The 20,604-nt window shown below is 37.7% G+C and overlaps 4 protein-coding genes across 4 annotated transcripts; all 4 read left to right on the top strand.

Moving 5' to 3' along the window:
• Positions 1–1,925: 1,925 nt before the first annotated feature.
• SAPINGB_P003949 (uncharacterized protein) lies at positions 1,926–6,457 on the top strand (the record flags this gene model as incomplete). Its single annotated transcript, XM_031998664.1, has 2 exons — positions 1,926–2,398; positions 2,539–6,457. 2 exons carry the CDS (start codon positions 1,926–1,928, stop codon positions 6,455–6,457), a joined length of 4,392 nt encoding a protein of 1,463 aa, XP_031854555.1.
• Positions 6,458–6,961: 504 nt separating this feature from the next.
• Positions 6,962–8,395, top strand: SAPINGB_P003950 (uncharacterized protein; the record flags this gene model as incomplete). Its single annotated transcript, XM_031998665.1, has 1 exon — positions 6,962–8,395. One exon carries the CDS (start codon positions 6,962–6,964, stop codon positions 8,393–8,395), a length of 1,434 nt encoding a protein of 477 aa, XP_031854556.1.
• Positions 8,396–8,852: 457 nt separating this feature from the next.
• Positions 8,853–11,447, top strand: SAPINGB_P003951 (uncharacterized protein; the record flags this gene model as incomplete). The annotated part of the gene is made up of 1 exon (XM_031998666.1): positions 8,853–11,447. One exon carries the CDS (start codon positions 8,853–8,855, stop codon positions 11,445–11,447), a length of 2,595 nt encoding a protein of 864 aa, XP_031854557.1.
• Positions 11,448–18,912: 7,465 nt separating this feature from the next.
• SAPINGB_P003952 (uncharacterized protein) lies at positions 18,913–20,205 on the top strand (the record flags this gene model as incomplete). The annotated part of the gene is made up of 1 exon (XM_031998667.1): positions 18,913–20,205. The coding sequence occupies one exon, from the start codon at positions 18,913–18,915 to the stop codon at positions 20,203–20,205; it is 1,293 nt and encodes a 430-aa protein (XP_031854558.1).
• Between the last annotated feature and the right edge of the window lie 399 nt (positions 20,206–20,604).

Raw genomic sequence — 20,604 nt, forward strand, 5'->3', positions numbered from 1 at the left:
TAAGACAAAGAGGAGGGGGAAAAATTTACAATGCCAAACTTCAAAATCCAAAGTTTATGTGATGGTAAAGTGCGGGATAGAGTTCCATCACTTCGCTGTTAGATGCAATGCTTGATTAAAATATACCAAAAGTAAAATATTTAATAGTTTTTCTGTTGTTATTGTCATTTTTAGAGAATTCAGGCTAAGCCTCAATTCCTTTGAAAACTACACTCTCACCGTTGGAGTCGTCTAAAAAAAAATATTATTTGCTAGACATAGGTTTGGCTACCTTCTCGAGAACTACAAGTAATTACGACCGAGATTCTCGACTGATTTTCATAAAAAGAAATATGGAGAGATTATTAAGAAAATTTAATAAATACCATCCAAGTACCTTTTTTTTTATGATGTAAAGAAAAGTTACAAAAACCCTGAGTTAGATTTAATTTTTTTTATTGGCTATGATTGGACACAAATGGATCAAATGCAAGTGATGAAGAAGAAATATGGAGGTGGCTGTGTGTTTTCCCAAAACAATAAAGATGAAAAAAAAAAAAAAAAAAAAAAAAAACCCAGATTGTGAGATCAAGTTCTTAGTTTTTGAATTTTAATAGTTGTCGGGATTAATTTAATCATTGTCATAAAAAAAAAGAGATTATCGTTTAGATGTAAAAATATTCACATGAGCTTAACTGATTGATAACGAACGGATCGGCCAACATTATAACAATAGTTGATCCTTTGCAATGCATATCCGAGAAGAGAGAAATTTCGAAGAGACCGAAAACAATAACAAACAAATCACTATAGCCTAACGTTTAAAATTGAATGCAAAAGATCTTATGCTTATTATTATCTACTTTTCATCAACATCCGAGACGATCTATTAAAAAAAAAAAAGAGAAACAATTGCCTGATTAGGAATAAAGTGGGAACTTAACCGGACTCCGATTGGAGAGGTTTTGTGCGGTAGCGGGGAAGACTTTAAAATTTATTATGTAATTACATTTGGTTAAATGATGTAATTCTGTTTCTTCGGAAGGACTGGCCAGAAAACATTCATATTTAGCCATGTTAATGTTACATAAGATAACTGTGGGGTATGACTAAACTAGGTTAAGAGAAATTGCAAGCTTGGCGGGTGGCGGGATCATATGGGAGCCGAAGGGGGTTTTTTTTTTTTTTTTTTATTTCTATGTAAAGCCACCCGATATATTATATATATATATAATTAAAGGCTGGCTGGCTGCTGAGTGGCTTTAAGCCAATGTCTACTTAGTAACAATACTAACGGCCGTTTAAACATTATTGCTGCCTTCCACAGAACCCAAACTTCTTTTTTTCTTGACACCTTCTGGGATAAAAAAAAAAAAAAAAAACAGAGCCCAGTATAACGGTCGGCTTCTTTTTTTTTTTTTTTAAAAAAACAAAAAAAAATTGAATCTCCCCCCCTTTTTTTGTTTTGTTTCTGATCAGAAATAACTTTAAGTAAGGATCAGGGAACAAAAAAAAACACTTCATTTCATATTGGTTAAAGTTGACGTTATTTTTTTTTTTTTTTTTTTTTTTGATTTTTAAATATTATAATAATATTAAAAATATATGGACTAATACTATAAGTAAGTAATCTGAAGTCATTAATTAATTTCCTTTTTTAAAAAAAATCAAACAAAAACAAAACAAGTCCGGAGTGGAGATTTATAAGATTATATATATAAAGATGGGATTTCCTTTATATACATCTACTTTCTTTTATTTATTTTATTTTATTTTATTTTAGTTTTTAATTTATTTTTGAATTGTCATCCTGTTATATTCGATATTCATTAGATGTTAGATACCTATATCCATTAAAACTAATAAATATATCTCCATTCATCTCTATCCCCATCCCCGTTTTTTTTTATCTCCATAATTATAACCCAGCCTATGAACATCTTCTAATGATCCCTAACCATCCTCAGGATCAGCCCTTTCAGGCAATCCCAGGGAACTCACAGTCTCATCTATTTCCACTTCTGCCGTTGGAGCAGTCCCATCAGCACCAACTTAATACTTCATCATCTTCTTCCTTCTACCATCCTGACCTCGCAAACATTACACCATATTTTAACCACAACAACGCTCAGTTTGACCCGCCGATCAATCACTCACAAAACCAAGACTACCACAATATGTCCGACCACAGTTCACAACTACAGCTACAACAGCTACAGCAACTACAGCAGCAACAGCAGCACCAACAACAGGACATACCGTTGCACAAACCTAAACGCCAGCGTGTTTCGCGAGCATGCGATTCGTGCCGCAAGAAAAAAACCAAGTGTGATGGAAAAACGCCATGTACTCACTGCACAACCAACGCGTACCATTGTCTGTACACCGAACCAGAGCCCAAGCCCAAAATTAAAAAAGTGTAAGTAGTTATTGCGAAATTCTCACATCACACTGCTCATATCTGTTGTTGTGGATTTTGTTTTCCTTTATCACCAAAAGCATCACCCTTTGTAGTAGTAGCAGCCTCTAACGTCAGCTTTCTTTTCTTTTTTTTTTCAGCCGTCCCAGTCCGTCTTCTGCTCTTGAAACACGACTTCAACGAATCGAAGCGATGCTCGAGATTGTGACACCGCTTATTGAGCAAAACCTGCCACAGCTTATGTCTTTAACATCCTCGGCGATTCGAGTTGGGAGTAGCAGTAACAATAGTAATAATAATAGTGGTGGGAGTGATGCAGGTAATGACAAAAATGGCAAATCAGTTGGCCGAGTTTTGTCCTCACCTTCGTCATCTTTATCATCATCAATAATCAAGAAAAAAACCTCGGCTTCTTCGAAAAAATGGAAATCTACATATTCTAGTGGAGACCAAAAGCAACAACAACAAAGGCAACAAATTCAACTCCACAAAAATCAAAGCGAAGAGGAGGAAAACAATGATGAAGAAGAGGATGAAGACGATAATGACGACGATCCAGATCATGAGGAGGACGAAGAAGACGAAGATGAGGACGAAGAGGATGAGGATGATGATGATGAGAAGGATACCGATAACGACGAAGCAGATCTTCATAAAGATGCTTCCAAACCACTGAAAATCTCCAAACCTAAAAAGGGTTCCCAGGAAATTATTGTGGGTGCCCCAACTCTTTCCTGTCTCAACCCTAAAAGCTCCTCTAAAGCACCAGTCTTTAGTACGCGTAAAGAAACAAACACTGCCATGTGGGAGAACTCCAAGGAAGAAGAAATACCCTACCAGCCCGTTGTTCTTCATTTCACTAAGCGTGATATGGCTCACCATTCCATCAAAGCCAAAAAAAACGATGTTATGGCCATCACCGTCCAAAATAGCTATACCCAGCTTTTTGTCGAGTCAGCGCCTATGTTTTTTTGTTCCCCCAATGGGTTCCACTGGATATCTCATCAGATGAACGATCCTACATTGATGGCTAAGCTTAATGTAGCTTACAAGCAGGCTCAAACAGGTATTCGCGAAGGCATGATACAGTTTTTACGCCAGACTGAAAACCCACTTCAATTTGACAAAGATATGGTTTTTCTTGGAATTTATGGGTTTCTTCGCAGTTTCCCCGTTGCAAGTATTTTTTCCTTTGAGGAGCTCGACCGAATCATCTTTGCCGAGTTTGGTTGTCATCTTCCTGATGGTGACGTCACTGCAGAGTTTAAAAAACGATATTCTGTGTACTTGCGGGAGTTCAAACTTCCAACCGCTTTCCGATACAGAGGCAGTGCCACTCGTCGAAGTAGTGGTGACAGCAACAGCAGTAGCAGTAATAACAGCACTAGCAACGAAGATTATACTCCATATGGTGTCTCGGCATCAATAGACAACCTCATGCCTGGAGAAACTTTAACAGGCTTCAATGGTTATGCTGAAAAACTGTGTATAGCTGCCGCCACCAGTCTTGGTCTTTTGACTCTCATTGCTATACCCAGCTCGAGGTATACTAACAAGTCACCCGACGATCATCCTACTGATTCTCCCTTTTTGGCAGCAATTTCTCAGGGGTTTATCCCCAAGGACTTTGACACTAATAGAGTCACATATAAGACTTCAAGTGACTATCTTTCATGCGCACTATTTCATCTTGAACGCCTTTCTTTTGTTGGAAACTCGCTAAGTGGAATAAAAGGTGGGACTATTTTGCTTTTTCTTTTCACTTGCTGCCTCAACTTTATGCCTGCAATTCCCATATCCTCAATAATGGTACGCCTTGCGCAAGACCTAGGTCTTCATCGCAAAGAGTCATATGAAAATTTACCAGCTGACGAAGCAAAATCATGTTTGACACTGTGGTGGACTCTTTACTGTTTGGAAAAGGATGTTTGCCTTAAACTTGGCAGACCATCACATATTTTCGAGCAAGATATTTCTGCTCCAGTATGTTACGTTCCTATTTCTATTAAAACTCCTGAAATTGATGAAGAACTTAAAAACTTTAGTTTTATCACAGCTGCAGTCGAACTTTACCAGATTTGGGACCATATTTATGTGGAGCTCAACTCTCCAAAGTCAAAATCTCTTAGTATTAAAGATCGCCTTACAAAAGTGGTAGCCTTTGATAAAGAACTAATCAAGTGGAAAGAAAGCTTGCCAGTGTCTGTTCAACCAGGATCGCCTACCATTGCCAGTCTGCTAAACATGAGCTTTGAAGTTGATACTTCACTCTGGATCCTCAAGCATCTTGTCTATTATATGCAAACCACCTATTATTTTATTCTTTCTGGATTACACCGACACGTTGCCAGTCATCCAAGTTGGATCTACAGAGTTGCACGCGTGGGCGACAACAAGACCGAAAAGGGGCTCGAACATTTCGATGCAGAAACAGTTGATCACCTTTTGCGTGAAGTGCGCGAGGACTACAAGTTGGGAAAACCCTACGTCTCGAAAATAAAAAATGGAGTCCGTCTCATCACGCGCAATATTGCACAAGAGTATCCGCGACTATTGGGATCGCCCGACATTTGCATTGAGTCGGCACGCAATACCATCAAGTGCATTCTTGCGTTGCATCCTTGGACCTATGTGCCTCTCTGGCGGTGCTCGTTTTTCGGGTTCAATGCGTTCGTGACACTTTTTGTTAATGGCATTTTCACACATTCACGCAAGGAGGTGTTCACCGATTTAGTCTACATGCGCAATATGATTGAGGTGTATGACCGGTTATTTGATCGCAGCAAGGATTTCATGCACCAAACACGGGCTCATTTTCTTTTAAATTTGCTGGTTGACTGTCTGGGCACTTATATTGAGCACAAGCAACCGCGCGATCCAACAAACAAGAATAGTGCTACGCCGGCATCGAATAAGAAGAATGTTCAACAGCAAGAAGGCGCTTCTTCTGAGAGTCCGCTGAAAGATAGGTCCCGACAAGACAAGACCCATCGGGACAATAGAGAGAAGAATTCAACGACAGGAATTCCTGTGACTTTATCTGAGGCTCATCTTTCGGCAGAGCTTACATCGTGTGTACATGTACCAAGCGATTCCCATTTCCCTGGACATGTTGCGTCGTCATCTTTTTCCAGTCCGCAACATAATCAGCACTCATATCTGCAACAGCAACAGCAACAGCTCCAGCAGCAACAGCAACAGCCACAGCAACAGCCACAGCAACAACTACAGCCACAGCCACAGCCGCTGCCGCTGCCGCAGCAGACCAACAATGGTGCGACAGGAATTGAATCCACATTGCTGTCGTATCCACAACACCAACAACAAACGCTCCATAGAGATGAGCACTTGGTGAATCCCATGAGTCATTCACCACCGTCATCGCTTTCTTCGCCTGGTTCTAATGGCGGGGTTGCGATGCACAATGGCTTGTACAATCTACAGCAAACTCAGTTTTTGTCTGGGTTTGCTAACGGCCAGAATCCGTTCCCTCTTCAACAGAACGCTGCTAACAGCACACAGTTTTCTCCAGTAGGGTATAATCATCCCCCACCACAACAAATGCAGAGTTCGCAGTTTAATCATCATTCTCAGGCACCTGGTATATCTTTTTCTTCAACATCTGTATCGTCAAATTCATCTCCAATCAACACACTAGGAACAGGCTCAGCCTCTGCTTCGACTACTGGGGCTGCTTCTTCGTCAAACCCAGGAACAACGGCGGGCGTTGATATGCTAGACTATGACTTGGATTCTGATTTTTACAATAGTATTTTCATGGGTCCTGCGACGTGGGCAAATCTCGACTCAGTCTATAACTCAGTATTTGGCTTAAATACCAACACTTTTGGAATAGTACCTGGAGGCGATAATTCTGGCACCCCATATTCTCAAGATGGCAATGTTGATGTTGACATGGGCCCTAATGGGTGGTCAACGTCGTCGACAAGTGAGTTTACTCCGAACCAGGCCAATACCCCGGATTCTGTTAGTGGTGCTACAAACGGAACAACAACAACAACAACAACAACGACTACGACGACAACGAGTGGAAAATAAAATAACTATAATGTAAATCTGTATAATATTTGTGTATAAAGAATTTAATGACTTTAGATGATTATGAATAAAAAAAAACTTATAAATAAAAAAAAAGTTACTAACTGGTTTTAAAACTTAGAACTTAAAACATAAATCCATTTTAACATTTATTGCAAATTTGGTTGCCACAGACTTTTTCACCGCAATTAACTATCAAGTTCTTATACGAGTCCTCTTCCTTCTTTTCTTTATTTCTTTATTTCTCTCTTTGGCTCGCCACATTTTTTGACATTTCATTTTGTTTTATAATCATTTTTACCCATGAAAGGCTTAGTATAAGGAGATTATCCTTTGAGCTCCATTTTTATCCTCTGTTTTTTTTTTGTTGTTTTCTCGTTCTTGTTCTTGCATTATACATCATAATACTTGTTGCGTCTTTTCATTGCACACATACACATCTACCCATCAAACCGGCTATCAATATCTAGTATATATACGCACGCAAATTAGGTCTTTGCAAACATGAACATCTTTAAACGACTTTTTTCTTCTAACACAAGCGACTCGCAAACTACAGGGTCTCCTCAAAGCGGGCGTGCAGGTTTGAGTAGCGGACCGCAAACGCTTGGCCGGCAATCAAGTCGCACAAATAATAATAACAACAACAACCCGACGATGACCAACAATGCGAGTTTTGCGGACGCCCGCAATAGCATGAGCAGCCCACTTTCCGGCATTCAGGCAAGCTTTGCATCTGGTGGGAATGGATCGGATACATTATCAGATGTCTCATTGACAGCCGATCTGTTTGAAGAGGACCGTAAGGCATGTGCGGAATTTGTATACTTGGGTGAGGAGATTAAGTTTGAGATACTTATTGGTGATGAGGGGGACGATTCACTGAGTACTAAAAGTGGTAAAGGTGGAAGTAATAGCACAAGCATTAGCAGCAGCAGTAGTACGAGCAGCAGCAGCAATACAAGCGAACAAGGAGGGGGCCGATGGGGGTGGCTACCTGGACGAAGAAATTCTCGAGGGGGGCGAGGAATCGGGGGAAATGGTAATTCTTCGTCCACTGCAACAGTGGTTCCATTACAAAGGAAATATTTGGAGCAGCATGAGCGCGATATGCGGAGGGATTTCAGAAGACGCATGGCACATTTTCGTACCGCAACAGAGCCACAGATGGTGGAGTTTCTGGCGGTTGGCGGGCCTCCACCAGCAATGCGGCTCGTGCCACCACCTGAGGCAATCATGGTTGACTTGTGTCCCGGGTATGCCGAAGAGTTCGGGATGAAAGGTGAAGAAAAGGAGGGATCAGAAAGAGCAGATGCGAAACTGAGCAGTGAGATTATGGGTCGCGTGCTGACAAAGTGTGGACGCACATTTCTGTACACGGTGCAGGTCAATTCTTCTTATCTGGATCCGAAACACTGGCCAGTGCATTCTGCAGAACCGACGGCAGAGGAAAGCCAAGGGTACCAGGATTTGAATGAAAGTTTGCGCAAGTTGAAGGAGACTGAAAAAGCAGATGATGATAAAAAGAAGGAGAGTACCGATGATGAAGAAGAAAAGGATTCAAAGAGAGATTCAAATAAAATGAGCAAGACGGTCTCTGAAGACTCAGAGCTATCTTCATTATCGTTTAGACAGCTGGGCCCGATTCGAGGATTTGACAAGCTTGACTACTGGGACCCGGAAAAATATCTCGACAAGGATTCTCCAGAATGGGAACAAAAGACTCGCGAAGTTCGGACATACCGGCGACTTGTTCAGCGGCACTATTACGCCACGGAGATGGATCTCGCGCACGATGGAGATTTCACCGACATTTACAGTTACACAGACTTTTCGAGTCGTACAGGGGGTCGACTTGGACGTGGTCCTCATGGCCCAAATGCCGCAGCAAGTGGAGCAGGTGCAAAAGCTGATGGACCTTTGCGGGGGCGACGATAACGATAAGATATCCAGGTTGATGATGAAGACCGGATGTTTGCGGGTATTTGTAAGAGTTGAATATATTGGATATTGGAGTACCATATAGATACTTGCCCTTATTTATTTTTGGTAAGGACCCGAATATATCAGTTACCTGGTAAGCTTTCTACTTAGACGGGATTTGGTTGCTGGGCCCGTTTTCTCCACCGCAAAGGCCTTACGTGAGAAAGCGCGAAAAAAAAAAATGTTCACTACCACCATTAATAACCACTAATAAAACCCCCCGCCAGCACCACAGGTCGGGCCAGTTAATTTTCTCATCCCGCCAATTTTTTATTTGCCTCTTTTTTCTTTCTCTTATTTCTCCTCCTTCCTAACACATCACCTTCATCATCATCATATACCATCAATCCTCAATCTCCACAACCCTTATATACATTTAATACTAAATCTTCATATTCATAAACCTTATACAATGGCCACCACAGCTGTGTTGCTGGGTCGCGCCATTGCCGCGGCCCCGAGGACATGCTCCTCCCCAGCTTCCTCTTCCACCTGTGCCATCCGCGGAGCCCGCTTTACACTACTTGCTCTGCAACGACCTGTTTCTCCGCGCATTATCAACAGCAATCTTTTGCTGCTCCGGTCTTTTTCTGTTTCTGCAGCATGCCGGGAGGCACCTAACGATAACAACAACAATAATAATAACAATTCCTCCAATACAAACGAAAACGACGACGATTTGTCCAGCCGTAAGCGGCGTTTGGCTCGTATGCGCCGGCGTCTTTCTGCAGGCAAGAACGGGTTGCCCAATATTAGCGACAGCACACGGGATAAACTTAACCGGGCCAAGTGGATAAATGTAACTGGCAACAACAGTGAGTCGAAAAGTAGTGACGAGCAATTGAAGAGCGACAGCGAAGGCGAAAAAGATGCAGATCACCTGGGCAAGCAACCCGAGTGGTACCGTGCCGAAAAACCTTCTGAAACAGATACCCAGAAGTCCAGCAGTAGCAGTAGTAACGACAAGAATAATAAGGAATCCTCGAAAAAAGACGATGACGCTGACAAAAATAACGACAAGGATAAAGACTCTAAACAAAAGAATGGGAAGCCTATGCCCCCGGGCTTTGATTTTAACTCGCAAAACTTCCGTGTCTTTGAAATCAAAATCACCCCTATGCACATGCTTATTTTCTTCATTCTCACCTCTTTCTTCTTCACCCTCATGAGCCAGGGCGGCATGAGCAATAGCGAGATCAGTTGGCAGGAGTTTAAGAATGAATACCTTGATAAGGGATCTGTCCGCAAGCTGACTGTCGTCAACAAGTCTACCGTTTATGTTACCACCTCTTTTGGCTCCACTGTCTTCTTCACAATTGGTTCTGTCGACACGTTTGAGAAGCGCATGGACGAGGCTCAGACCAATGTCCCTGCAAATGAGCGTATTCCAATCTCTTACATTGAACAAGGCTCTTTCCTCGGTGCTCTCTTTGGTTTCCTTCCTACTTTGCTTCTTCTCGGTGCTCTCTTCTGGATGACTAGACGTCCCAGCGGTGGTTCTGGTGGTGGTGGTCTTGGTGGCGGTATTTTTGGCATGGGCCAAAGCCGTGCTAAGCTCTACAACAAGGCTACCGATGTTAACGTCAAGTTCGCTGATGTTGCTGGAATGGAAGAGGCTAAGGAAGAAATTATGGAGTTTGTCAAGTTCCTTAAGGAGCCTGCCAAATACGAGGAACTCGGTGCTAAGATTCCCCGTGGTGCCATTCTTTCTGGTCCCCCTGGTACCGGTAAGACTTTGCTTGCCAAGGCCACTGCTGGTGAAGCTGGTGTCCCCTTCTTCTCTGTTTCTGGTTCTGAGTTTATTGAAATGTTTGCTGGTGTTGGTGCTTCCCGTGTCCGCGACTTGTTCAAGGCTGCTCGTGCTAAGGCCCCCAGTATCATTTTCATTGACGAAATTGATGCCATTGGTAAGGCACGTAACAAGAGCTTTGTTTCTGGTGGTCACGATGAGCGTGAAGCTACTTTAAATCAGCTTCTTGTTGAGATGGATGGTTTTGAGAGCTCCGATCACGTTGTTGTTCTTGCTGGTACTAATCGTGCCGATGTCCTCGACCCTGCTCTTTTGCGTCCTGGCCGTTTTGATCGTCACATTACCATTGACAGACCCGACATTGAAGGCCGTATCTCCATCTACAAGGTTCACTTGAAGAAGATTCTCTACAACACTGAAATTCCTGAGCTTGCAGGTAAGCTTGCTGCCATGACTCCTGGATTTTCTGGTGCCGATATTGCCAACGTTGTTAATGAAGCTGCTCTCATTGCTGCTCGCCAAGAAGCTCCTATTGTTGAACTGAAACATTTTGAGCAAGCCATTGAGCGTGTCATTGCTGGTTTGGAAAAGAAATCGCGCGTTCTTGTTCCTGAAAAGAAGAAGATCGTTGCTTACCACGAGGCCGGTCACGCTATCTGCGGTTGGTACCTCAAGTACGCCGATCCTCTTGTTAAGGTTTCTATTATACCCCGTGGCTCTGCTGCCTTGGGTTATGCACAATACCTTCCTCCTGATCAATATCTCATTTCTGAGGAGCAGTTCAGGGACAAGATGACCATGTCTCTTGGTGGCCGTGTTTCCGAGGAGATTAACTTTCCCAGTGTCACTCTCGGTGGCAGTGATGATTTTAAGAAGGTGACTCAGATGGCTAAGGCCATGGTCACACAGCTTGGTATGTCCGACAAGGTCGGACAAGTTTACTACGAGCAAAATCAAGAGTCCATTACCAAGCCCTACAGTGAGCACACTGGTGAGCTGATTGACAGCGAAATTAGACGCATTGTCAATGAAGCCCATGAGCGGTGCCACAAGCTTCTCACTGAGAAGAAGAAGGAGGTTGAAATTGTGGCGGAGGAGCTCCTCAAGAAGGAGGTTATTTCCCGTGAGGACATGATTCGTCTTCTCGGACCTAGACCTTTCCCAGAGCGCAACGACGCCTTTGACAAGTACTTGTCGCAGACACCACAAAAGCACGACGATGACGGATCGTCTCCTGCGCCTGCTGCGTCGGCATAGATTTAAGGACTCTGGTTTGGGAATACTATTATAAAGATACTATTATTGTTTTAATGTAAATTTCTTCGTATTGTAAATATTCACTTGAATAAATATATTTTTTTAAACTCATACATAGGGGCAAACTTTTTTCCTACTGTCGATCGAAATTTTCATTAAAAAAACGGGCATATTCTGATTTGGGTTGTTGCAGCTTTTTGTTTTCATTGAGGTAGGGTAACGAACAACCAGTTGAGCCGTGCGCTACCTTCTGCGATTCCATAAACCCACCAGAAATCACTATTAATTGGGGATCTCAACGGTTTTCAAAAGGATTTCGTCGTTTAACTTGTCAAAAAAAACTTGCAAATTTGAAAAAAAAAAATTTTTTCTCTTCTTTTAAATTCAATTTCTTTTAAATTTTTTAATTTTTTGCTTTTTTGCTTTTTTGCTTTTTTGCTTTTTTGCTTTTTTTTTTAATTTAAATATAAATTGAATATTTCTTGATTTATAAAACACAAATACCAAACATGTTGATATTTGAGGATAATCTGAAGCCTACCTGACTTACAGTTTACAAATATATTTTGAAACGATGTCAGAGGCTTACTATTAGCTATTTCCTGATGATCCTGATATATTAAAGTTAAAATCTTGACTATAGCAAAACGATAGATAATCCTAATTTACTTAAATCAATATTTATCTGGTGGTTATCTTACACTGGCCCATACTCATATCTCTCCTAGTTGATATTTGTGGTTTAATTAACCTTAAGTCCATACTCGTTTTGATAATAGGTACAATCTTTTCCAACTTATACTAATATTTTTGATTTGATTTTGAGAACTATGGTGGTTAAGATTCATACTGGAAAAAATGCTTTGGGCCATGTCAATCCTTCAATAGATGTTTGATAACGACCATAGAAATGAACTTTAAAATAACACGATAGTGGACTTTACGCATTAGATTCAGACATTTTGCTTTACTTTTTTTTCTGGATGTTCAAGTTGATATGTTTCGATGGCGACTACTGGCTCACTTCAAAACTAACTTTTGTACAAATACTAAGCAGTATTTGATTGGACATGCTATAATAGGTTATTATCTCAAATTTTCTGGTACTATGATTATCACTAATTCACCTGTTTGATGTGCTTTAAATTGGCATACTGTCATGTTATGATATCTGGGTTTGTCGTATATCCTTCACTATTATGTTAAATACCAACAATACCCTACTGTTTTCTCTTGCCGATACATTGGTGACTTAAATGCAATTCATATTTCTAGTCTCCTTAATATTTTTTTTAAAAGAAACCCTTACTTTTGGACCTTGACTTTTTGTTTTTAAATCTGACATTTACGGTCATGTTGATACCATAATTTTTTTGTTGTCAATTTATTAGAATGATAAGGTATGATTATCAGCTGTATAGGAAGATTTCAGAAGATTCTAAAAGATTTCAAAAGTTTTATTTTTAAGCTGAATGGATTTGACCATGTTGTTGAGTGTAATGTAATACTTGGCTAACTTAATGACTGTTGGTTTGTTAAATGATTATAAGTATGTTGTCTTATAAAATAATTATTTTATGACAAAGATAGAGGAAAAACACTTGTTTTTATTGATATCTATGTTTTGACTTTGCCACCTTGTCAATCTATTAGTATACCGACTTTTTTTTTTTTTTGAAAGAATAAAGGAACCAAGTGTTCATATGAAGTGACTGTTGCATACGTATGTGAGTATAATCACTATTAGTATTGTTTGAAAACTCGGAATGTCATGCAGCTATGCCAAAAGTATGAAATTTTAAAAATCACCTAATTCTCATATTCGAGTTTTATTTCTGAGTTATTCTTTAATTTAGTTCAATTAAACTCCGTTGTTTCTATTGATTTTGAGATACCCATTATAGTTGTTGCTGAACTAGTGTGTGTGTGTGTGTGTGTGCTTTTCTGGTTTTTAAAACCTTCTTTGATGAATTCTAACTCAAATTTTAAAAACTCCAGATGAAAGTCAGTGGTTCAGTGATTCAGTGATTCAGTGATTGTGAAAATCTGTTTACGTTTTAAGAATTTAGCATATTTGAAATGCATATCATGTAGCTGAAATACTTAATTCAGCTGTTTTTGTATGATTCCCGTTTAATCAGATAACTCGATAGTGATACCGTAATATTATTCCTATATTTTACAGTTTCGACCTCTTCATCTAAATTTAATGTACGATTGAAAGTGCTTTTATAATCATTCTCTGCTTAAATATCTACTTTTAATTTATTTTTCTAAAATTGTTGATTGACAAAAATTAGCATAGTTTATCGCCATCTGCTTTGATTAATGTGGATATATTCAAGTTTACCTATAAGTTACTTAGGCCAAGCCTAATGTCAAAGAAGTGATTCTTTATGAAATTATTTGCAGGTTGATAAATGAGTTATAACCTTAATAATCAAAGTCATTTTTTATATAAAGAATTATGGGTATCTTGTCATGACAACAAAAGAACCCACAGTGAGAAGTTCGACAATAGGAATTCTGTCAAAAATTGTATTATTGTATTAAAACCAAGTTTTTAAACAAAGGCTAGATTGTTAAAATATTTGTTTATTGTTTTCAATAATATTCAATGTTCTCGTAATCGGCACATTTATTTTAAGAAGTCCAAATTTTGTTCTCCCATACAAATTAATTTCCCCAGTCTTTTGAATTAAAATAAAACCTAAACTTTTACTGAAATTTTTTTTCTTCGAAGATGAATGAAGAAGTCAAAACTTTTTTTTTTTTTTAATTTCTATTAAATCTAGGGGTTTTTTGAAATCCCAATATACCAATGTTGTGTATCCAATTTATAAGCACTTTTTTCCTCATTAAAAATGGCATCGAGGATGCAGATGTGGCTTAAAACTCCTCTCTACATTAACAAAGATAAGTGAGCAACAAATTAAAAAAAAAAAAAAACGTGTTTGAGTGTCTGCATAACAACAGCGAAATAGCCGCAACTGCACTCTTTTTTTCTTTTGAAAATTTTGCTAAATCCTCCATTCCCATTAAATTTTCAAGGATTTCAAATCATCGTGAAATAATTTTTTTTTTTTTAATATATTAGATTCCCATAGGTTTTTCTTTAAATCTTTTATTCCCCACTATTATTTTATTCCAATGCAAGATCAACCCAATTTAGTTTTTTCCTCGTTAAAATCGTAGAACCCTTTTTTTTTCCTAACCAGGTTAAAAAAAAAACTGGTTTTAAAATAATCCAATAGGATTTAAAGTCCTAGTTATCTGCCAGTTTAAACTTGGCTAGTTTTTCTTCAGATAATAAGATCCTAGTTATCATGACCAACTTTGATATCATTTTTCCCCTTAATATGTGGGTATATTACATTAAATCGCTACACCATAGTGTTTAGAATATTCCTAGCCAATTTAACCATTAAATTTTTGTTTTTTCACATCCTTTTAAAAAAAAAAAAACTAAATTTATCAATAGTTTCGATGCTTATTTAAAAGCTTCCTTACTCTTTTTAAGACTAAAACTCTCTTACCTAAAATCTTAACTGTTTTAGAATACCCTTCTTCAGCTCCTTTATGCAGAGTTTTAAAAAAGAATTAAAACTCATATTTAAAGAGATTTTTGAAGGAAAAGAGTTTCAAAGAATGAAATTTCTGTTATAGTGATGTACTTATTTTAGCGACTGAATCTATCGCAAAATCAATTTCCGCCCTTTTTTTTTCAGAATTTTTTTATTAAATCTACACTTTTTTTTTAAGAAATCATAAAAAAAAATTCAGAATTCAGAATTCAGAATTCAGAATTCAAATTTATATTTCAAAATGTGTATATAAAATACTTACAAAAATGCGACGAGAATGATCATAGATAAATAGATATATACACATTTTGAAGTATGAAATTAAGAGTTACAAAAGTAGCTTAGGATAAATGGAGCTATATATACTATCTACCCAAATTATTTCTGCTTGTCTTCATCAACGCTTAAATTTCATTCATTAATCCTTCGAAGCACAGTTCAAATTTATAATATCTTGCAAGTCACTAGGCATGTTTAAGAGAGTAGACAAGTCCATCTCTGTAGATATCTGTTTCGGTTCCTTTCTTTCTCCCTCAAGCAAAGAGCACTCGACTAAAATGTGTTTAACTGTTTCCAGCTCTCCATATTTGCAGTTGCAACTACTATCCTTTTTAATTCCAAACTTTTCAAATCATGCGCCAATATTTGCCATGGCTTGTGTAAAACTGAGTAATTTTACTAAAGATTCTTCAACTCTCTTTCTTAATAATCACTTTGGCGACTATTTAAAAAAGATAAATCAATCTGATGTTTGTTTGTTTGTTTGTTTTTATTCAAGGGTTATAGAACTATATAACATCAGCATCTGCGCTATCCTTTTATTGTCTGACTATGTGACTTGCCGGTTTTCATTTGTACCTTTTTAGTACTGGTGGTTTCTGTTCTGTGCGTCTCCGGTAGCCCGGAAGATGGGCCCTGATGCCAGCTTACGAGGAACAGGGAGAACCAGTCTGTCGGTCCCAAAACCTTCCCAACCCATTTCCACTTATCTTCACGGACGCCCATGTATTTCTTAATCTCTTCCGTCAGAGATACGGCCCGCAATCACCTGCAGGCTATTTAGACTGTACGGAAGAGTCGGCATTCCTGTAACCAGGGTAGCCTATGGTTTTCAGTCTAGGTGTATACTCCCGTACACATCCTCAGGAAAAGGGGGTATTCTGGGAATCGAACCCAGTATCTTCCGCTATCGAGCGAACGTGTTACCCTTTACACCATCCAGCCCTTTCCCCTTAAATCAATCTGAAAGCTAAATGAGTTATTATCAAATTTATCATGCCATAAATAAATACGTCCTAAACCTTCTTTAATTATACAGATTAGTAAGCGGATTTAGCTCAGTTGGGAGAGCGTCAGACTGAAGTTAAAACTTTGGTCTTTGAAATCTGAAGGTCCTGTGTTCGATCCACAGAATTCGCAATTTCTTTTTATTTAATATTTTTTTTTTAAAGTGGTTTGCATGGTCTATATTCATAAAAGCATGTCCCCCTTTTGTTTTTTTGTTTTTTGTTTTCCAGCACATTTTAAAAAGATAATGTTGTGATCACCATAGTAGCTAATTAGTTATAACGTGGTAAATACTATTTCGTGAAACAAAGGCCTCTTAAGAAATACAAACTTACGGGTCATCTTTTTTTGATTGGGTTCCATGGATTTTTTTTTTCTTTGCTTCGCGGACTGGAAAGTTTCCTTATTCTTGGCAGTATATGTTCCAAAAAACTGAAGAAGTTCCGCATGGGTCATATTAGTTACAATTGTTTGTTTGTTTATTTTCGTACCTGGTATACTTAAAGTATATTTAAAACACTATTGTTTTTCTGGGGAAAAAAAAAAAAAAAAAAAAAAAACCTCCTCCTCAGTCAATGTTATTATAGTCATGTCCTAAGATTTTTGGATACTTTCCAGAATGTAGTATTCCAGTGCCGCCATTCACTCTTGTGTTATTTGAAGTTCAAAGTTCAAAGTTTGACCTCTAAATTCAGATACAACGAAATCCATTTTATCTCCATTTAACAAACTTATAATCAGTAAAGTATAACTTGCTTGCAAATCCAATGAAAATGCAATGGTGAGGAGGGGAGGTATTTTTTTTCTTGGTTTATTTCGCTTGCAAATTTTATTCATTATTGCGGATACCAGAGCCCCGTAAAAAAAATATCTGAATGTCAATTTCTACTGAAATATAAATAAAAGAGTTTGTTAAATTTTTCTTTTATTATTCTCAGTTTCAAAAAAAAAAAAAAAAAAAAAAAAACCTGAGCAAATAACAGTATCTGTTTCCATAAGGGTATTATAGATTTATTTTGATACTCAGTTGAGCAAAGTTGTGATGCAAATAGTCATTTCGACTTTGAAGTATTTGTTTAGCACTCTAATGAACTTCAATGTATCTGTACAAATATTAATTGTGAAACCTATGGGTATTTTGCTAATACTGTATGATTGTTTTGGAGTGTATTGTGTCTTTCTCTTGTTTTTTTTTTTTGATAAATTCAACTAAAAAAGCGAGAATATCTTGTGTAAACTTGGTGGTATTCACATTTAATGTAGCGGGATATAATCCAATTTTGTTAAAAAATAAAAATAGTCGGTAGAGCAAGAAAGTTATTGAGAAATGACTCAGTTGTATTTCTTGACATTTTTTTCTTTTGTATAGATTTTGAAGTTGATAAACAAAAATATGGGCAGTTTGGGATAGTAATAATAATAATTTTTTTTTTTTTGAAACAAAGTTAGATCATAACTACCCTTTAAACCTAACCTCTTATGTCACATGATATATGACACACAGCAAAGCACAACGACACAATTCCACTTTATCTTGCGGCTGCCTTGACTTTGAAAATGATGAAAAAAAAAATTATATTTAATTAAAGTGGCTGCCATAAGTTTTTGTAAATTAATTTAAGGCTGTAATTCAAACAATAACCTTAACTTGAGCCTTAAATTTGCACTCAAAATAATAAAAAATAAAAAGAAAAAAGAAAAAAAAAAAAAACTTATTTTCTTCTTCTTTTTTCTTTTCTTTTTCAAAATGAATTAGAGATTTACAACATTCATAAACATCTACATGTCTGTTTTTTTTTTTAGGTCTTGTCTTAACGAAAGATCTTGTTTTTTTTTTTTTTTTTTTTTTTTCAGAAACGTCTTAGATCTTTAAGTGTTACATCTTCCTTCTTCTTCTTAAGATCAAAAAAAAAAAAAAAAGGTCCTTTGCTTGGGTAACTACGGCTTGTAAACTCTTCCTTCTTTTGTTCTATATATATATATATTATGTATTTACCTGTATTGCAACCAAATCAAATACTCCTAAAGTAATCCCAAAGGTGTCGCGTGTCTGTGAAAATATTTCTTTCTTTTTTCTTTTATTTTTTTTGCGCCGAGAAATGTATGAGGTGAAAAACCTTCTTCTACAAGCAAATCTTCTTAATTAGTAGTGTCTGTCTCTCTTTCTCTCGTAAATAAATAAATAAATAAATAAATAAATAAATAAATAAATAAATAAATAAATAAAAAAAAAATAAAAGTTTGTATCCTTTTTTTTTTTTTATTATTCTTCTTCTTCTCTGGAATGTCCCGAGAAATCCCGTGGATGCTTTTAGTGCTGCTTAAGAAATACCAGACTTTTATAAAGAAACACTTCTTTTTCTCCTAAGTCTCATTAGTATCTATCTATTTAAATATATATATATAAGCTTCTATCTTTAAGTTTTTTTTTTTTTAATTTTTTAATACAAAAGCTCATCTTTTACCCCCTTAGAAAACACTACTATTCTTGCCATACCCCCACACACCATTTCTCCATTGCTCACTAAAAACTCATCTGATTTTAATTTATAAATATTTATATAATATACCCCTTCCTTTAAATTACAAATATCATGATAGGCCCTGATCCTATGAGCTTTGAACCCGGATACATTGGCCGTCGCGAGTGTTCTTCTACCAGTACGTTTGGTGGACAACTGGGACTGCGCATTTCCTCAGTGCCAGTGGTCTTTGTTGCCTCATTAATTGGCGTCATGTTCCCACTTGTATCATCTCGTGTGCGTAGACTTAATATGCCACCAATGGTTTATTTCTTTGCAAAATATTTTGGAAGTGGTGTTATTATCGGAACATCATTTGTGCACTTGCTTTATGAAGCAATGACATCGCTATCAGATCCATGTCTTCCTAAAGCATTTCATGAGTTCCCTTACTCAATCGGTATTGCATTGGTGGGAATCTTTTTTACATTCTGGATTGAAATCATAACGAGATTCTCAATCAGGAAAAAAAATGGAGGCAAAAATATTCCTCATACTCATGGCCCATCTGGTTTCGCATCGTCAAAGAAAAAGGAAAATGAAGAACCTGAGCACAATCACAATCACCATCCACATGATCACCCGGATCTTGAGTACCCCTCCGTCATCAAAGTCGAAGAAACTTTTACATCCTCCCAGCCAGATTCACCCATTAAAGAAAAATCACAACCAACGCCGCTTGAAACTACAGCATTTGAAGAAATATCCCCACAAACTTCTATTTCTCAAAAAAAACAAATACCACAGCATATAATTACTGTTCCACAACCTTCTGCTTCCTCCCTTTCCCCTCCATCTACTGAGCTTCCCTTTGCTGACACAGAGCGTCTGCGGCAACTGGAACGTACTGCAACTGTGAATGCTGAGGCCCGACTCAGCACTCAAGTTGCCACTATTTGTCTTCTTGAGTTTGGCATTGTATTCCATTCCATATTTGTCGGGCTAACCCTAGCCGTCACAAACCAGTCCTTTGCCACATTATATGTGGTCATTTGTTTCCATCAAATGTTTGAAGGCATGGGTCTTGGCTCCCGATTAGCAGAAACCCCCTGGAGCGAACGAAATGCTTGGGTTCCCTGGGTTTTCGCAATTGCCTTTGCAATTACTACCCCTCTGGGGATTTCTGTCGGCCTGGCAGTACGTAATACTTACCCTCCAGGTTCCGCACGATCACTCATCACCAATGGCGTGTTTGATAGTATCTCGGCAGGAATTTTAATTTATACTTCACTCGTCGAACTCATGGGTGCCGAATTTTTGCATTCGGAGGAATTTGAAGATGCTTCCCTTAGCAAAGTCATGCTGGCTTTTGGCTTCATGTGTTTGGGATGCGGTTTAATGTCCATGCTGGGCAGATGGGCATAATCTCGTCCGGGAAATTATGTATGACAATACTCATTTAGACTGTTTTTCTTCTCATTGTTTTTTTTTTAGCTTTAGCATCTAAGCATAGTTATCTTTCTTCTTCTTTTTCTTTTTTGTTCTTTCTTTTTTTTCATTTCTTTCTAGTTTTTAATGGTACATCTATATCGAATATATATCAAAAAGGTACATGAAAAAATATATGAAGTAAAATAAAAAATAAATATAAAATATAAAACCCTTTTTTCTTCTTCTTTTTGTTCAAAATCAAAATCCAGTTTGGTCTATCATGAATCAAGATAAGAATTAAAAAAAAAAATCAAAATCAAAATCAAAATCAAAATCAAATATAAAAAGGAATAAAACGAGCAAACACCAAAGTGTATCAAACACTTTTTAATT

The sequence above is a fragment of the Magnusiomyces paraingens genome, assembly GCF_902498895.1.
Source record: "Magnusiomyces paraingens strain CBS 517.90 genome assembly, contig: contig3, whole genome shotgun sequence".
NCBI lineage: Eukaryota > Fungi > Ascomycota > Dipodascomycetes > Dipodascales > Dipodascaceae > Magnusiomyces > Magnusiomyces paraingens.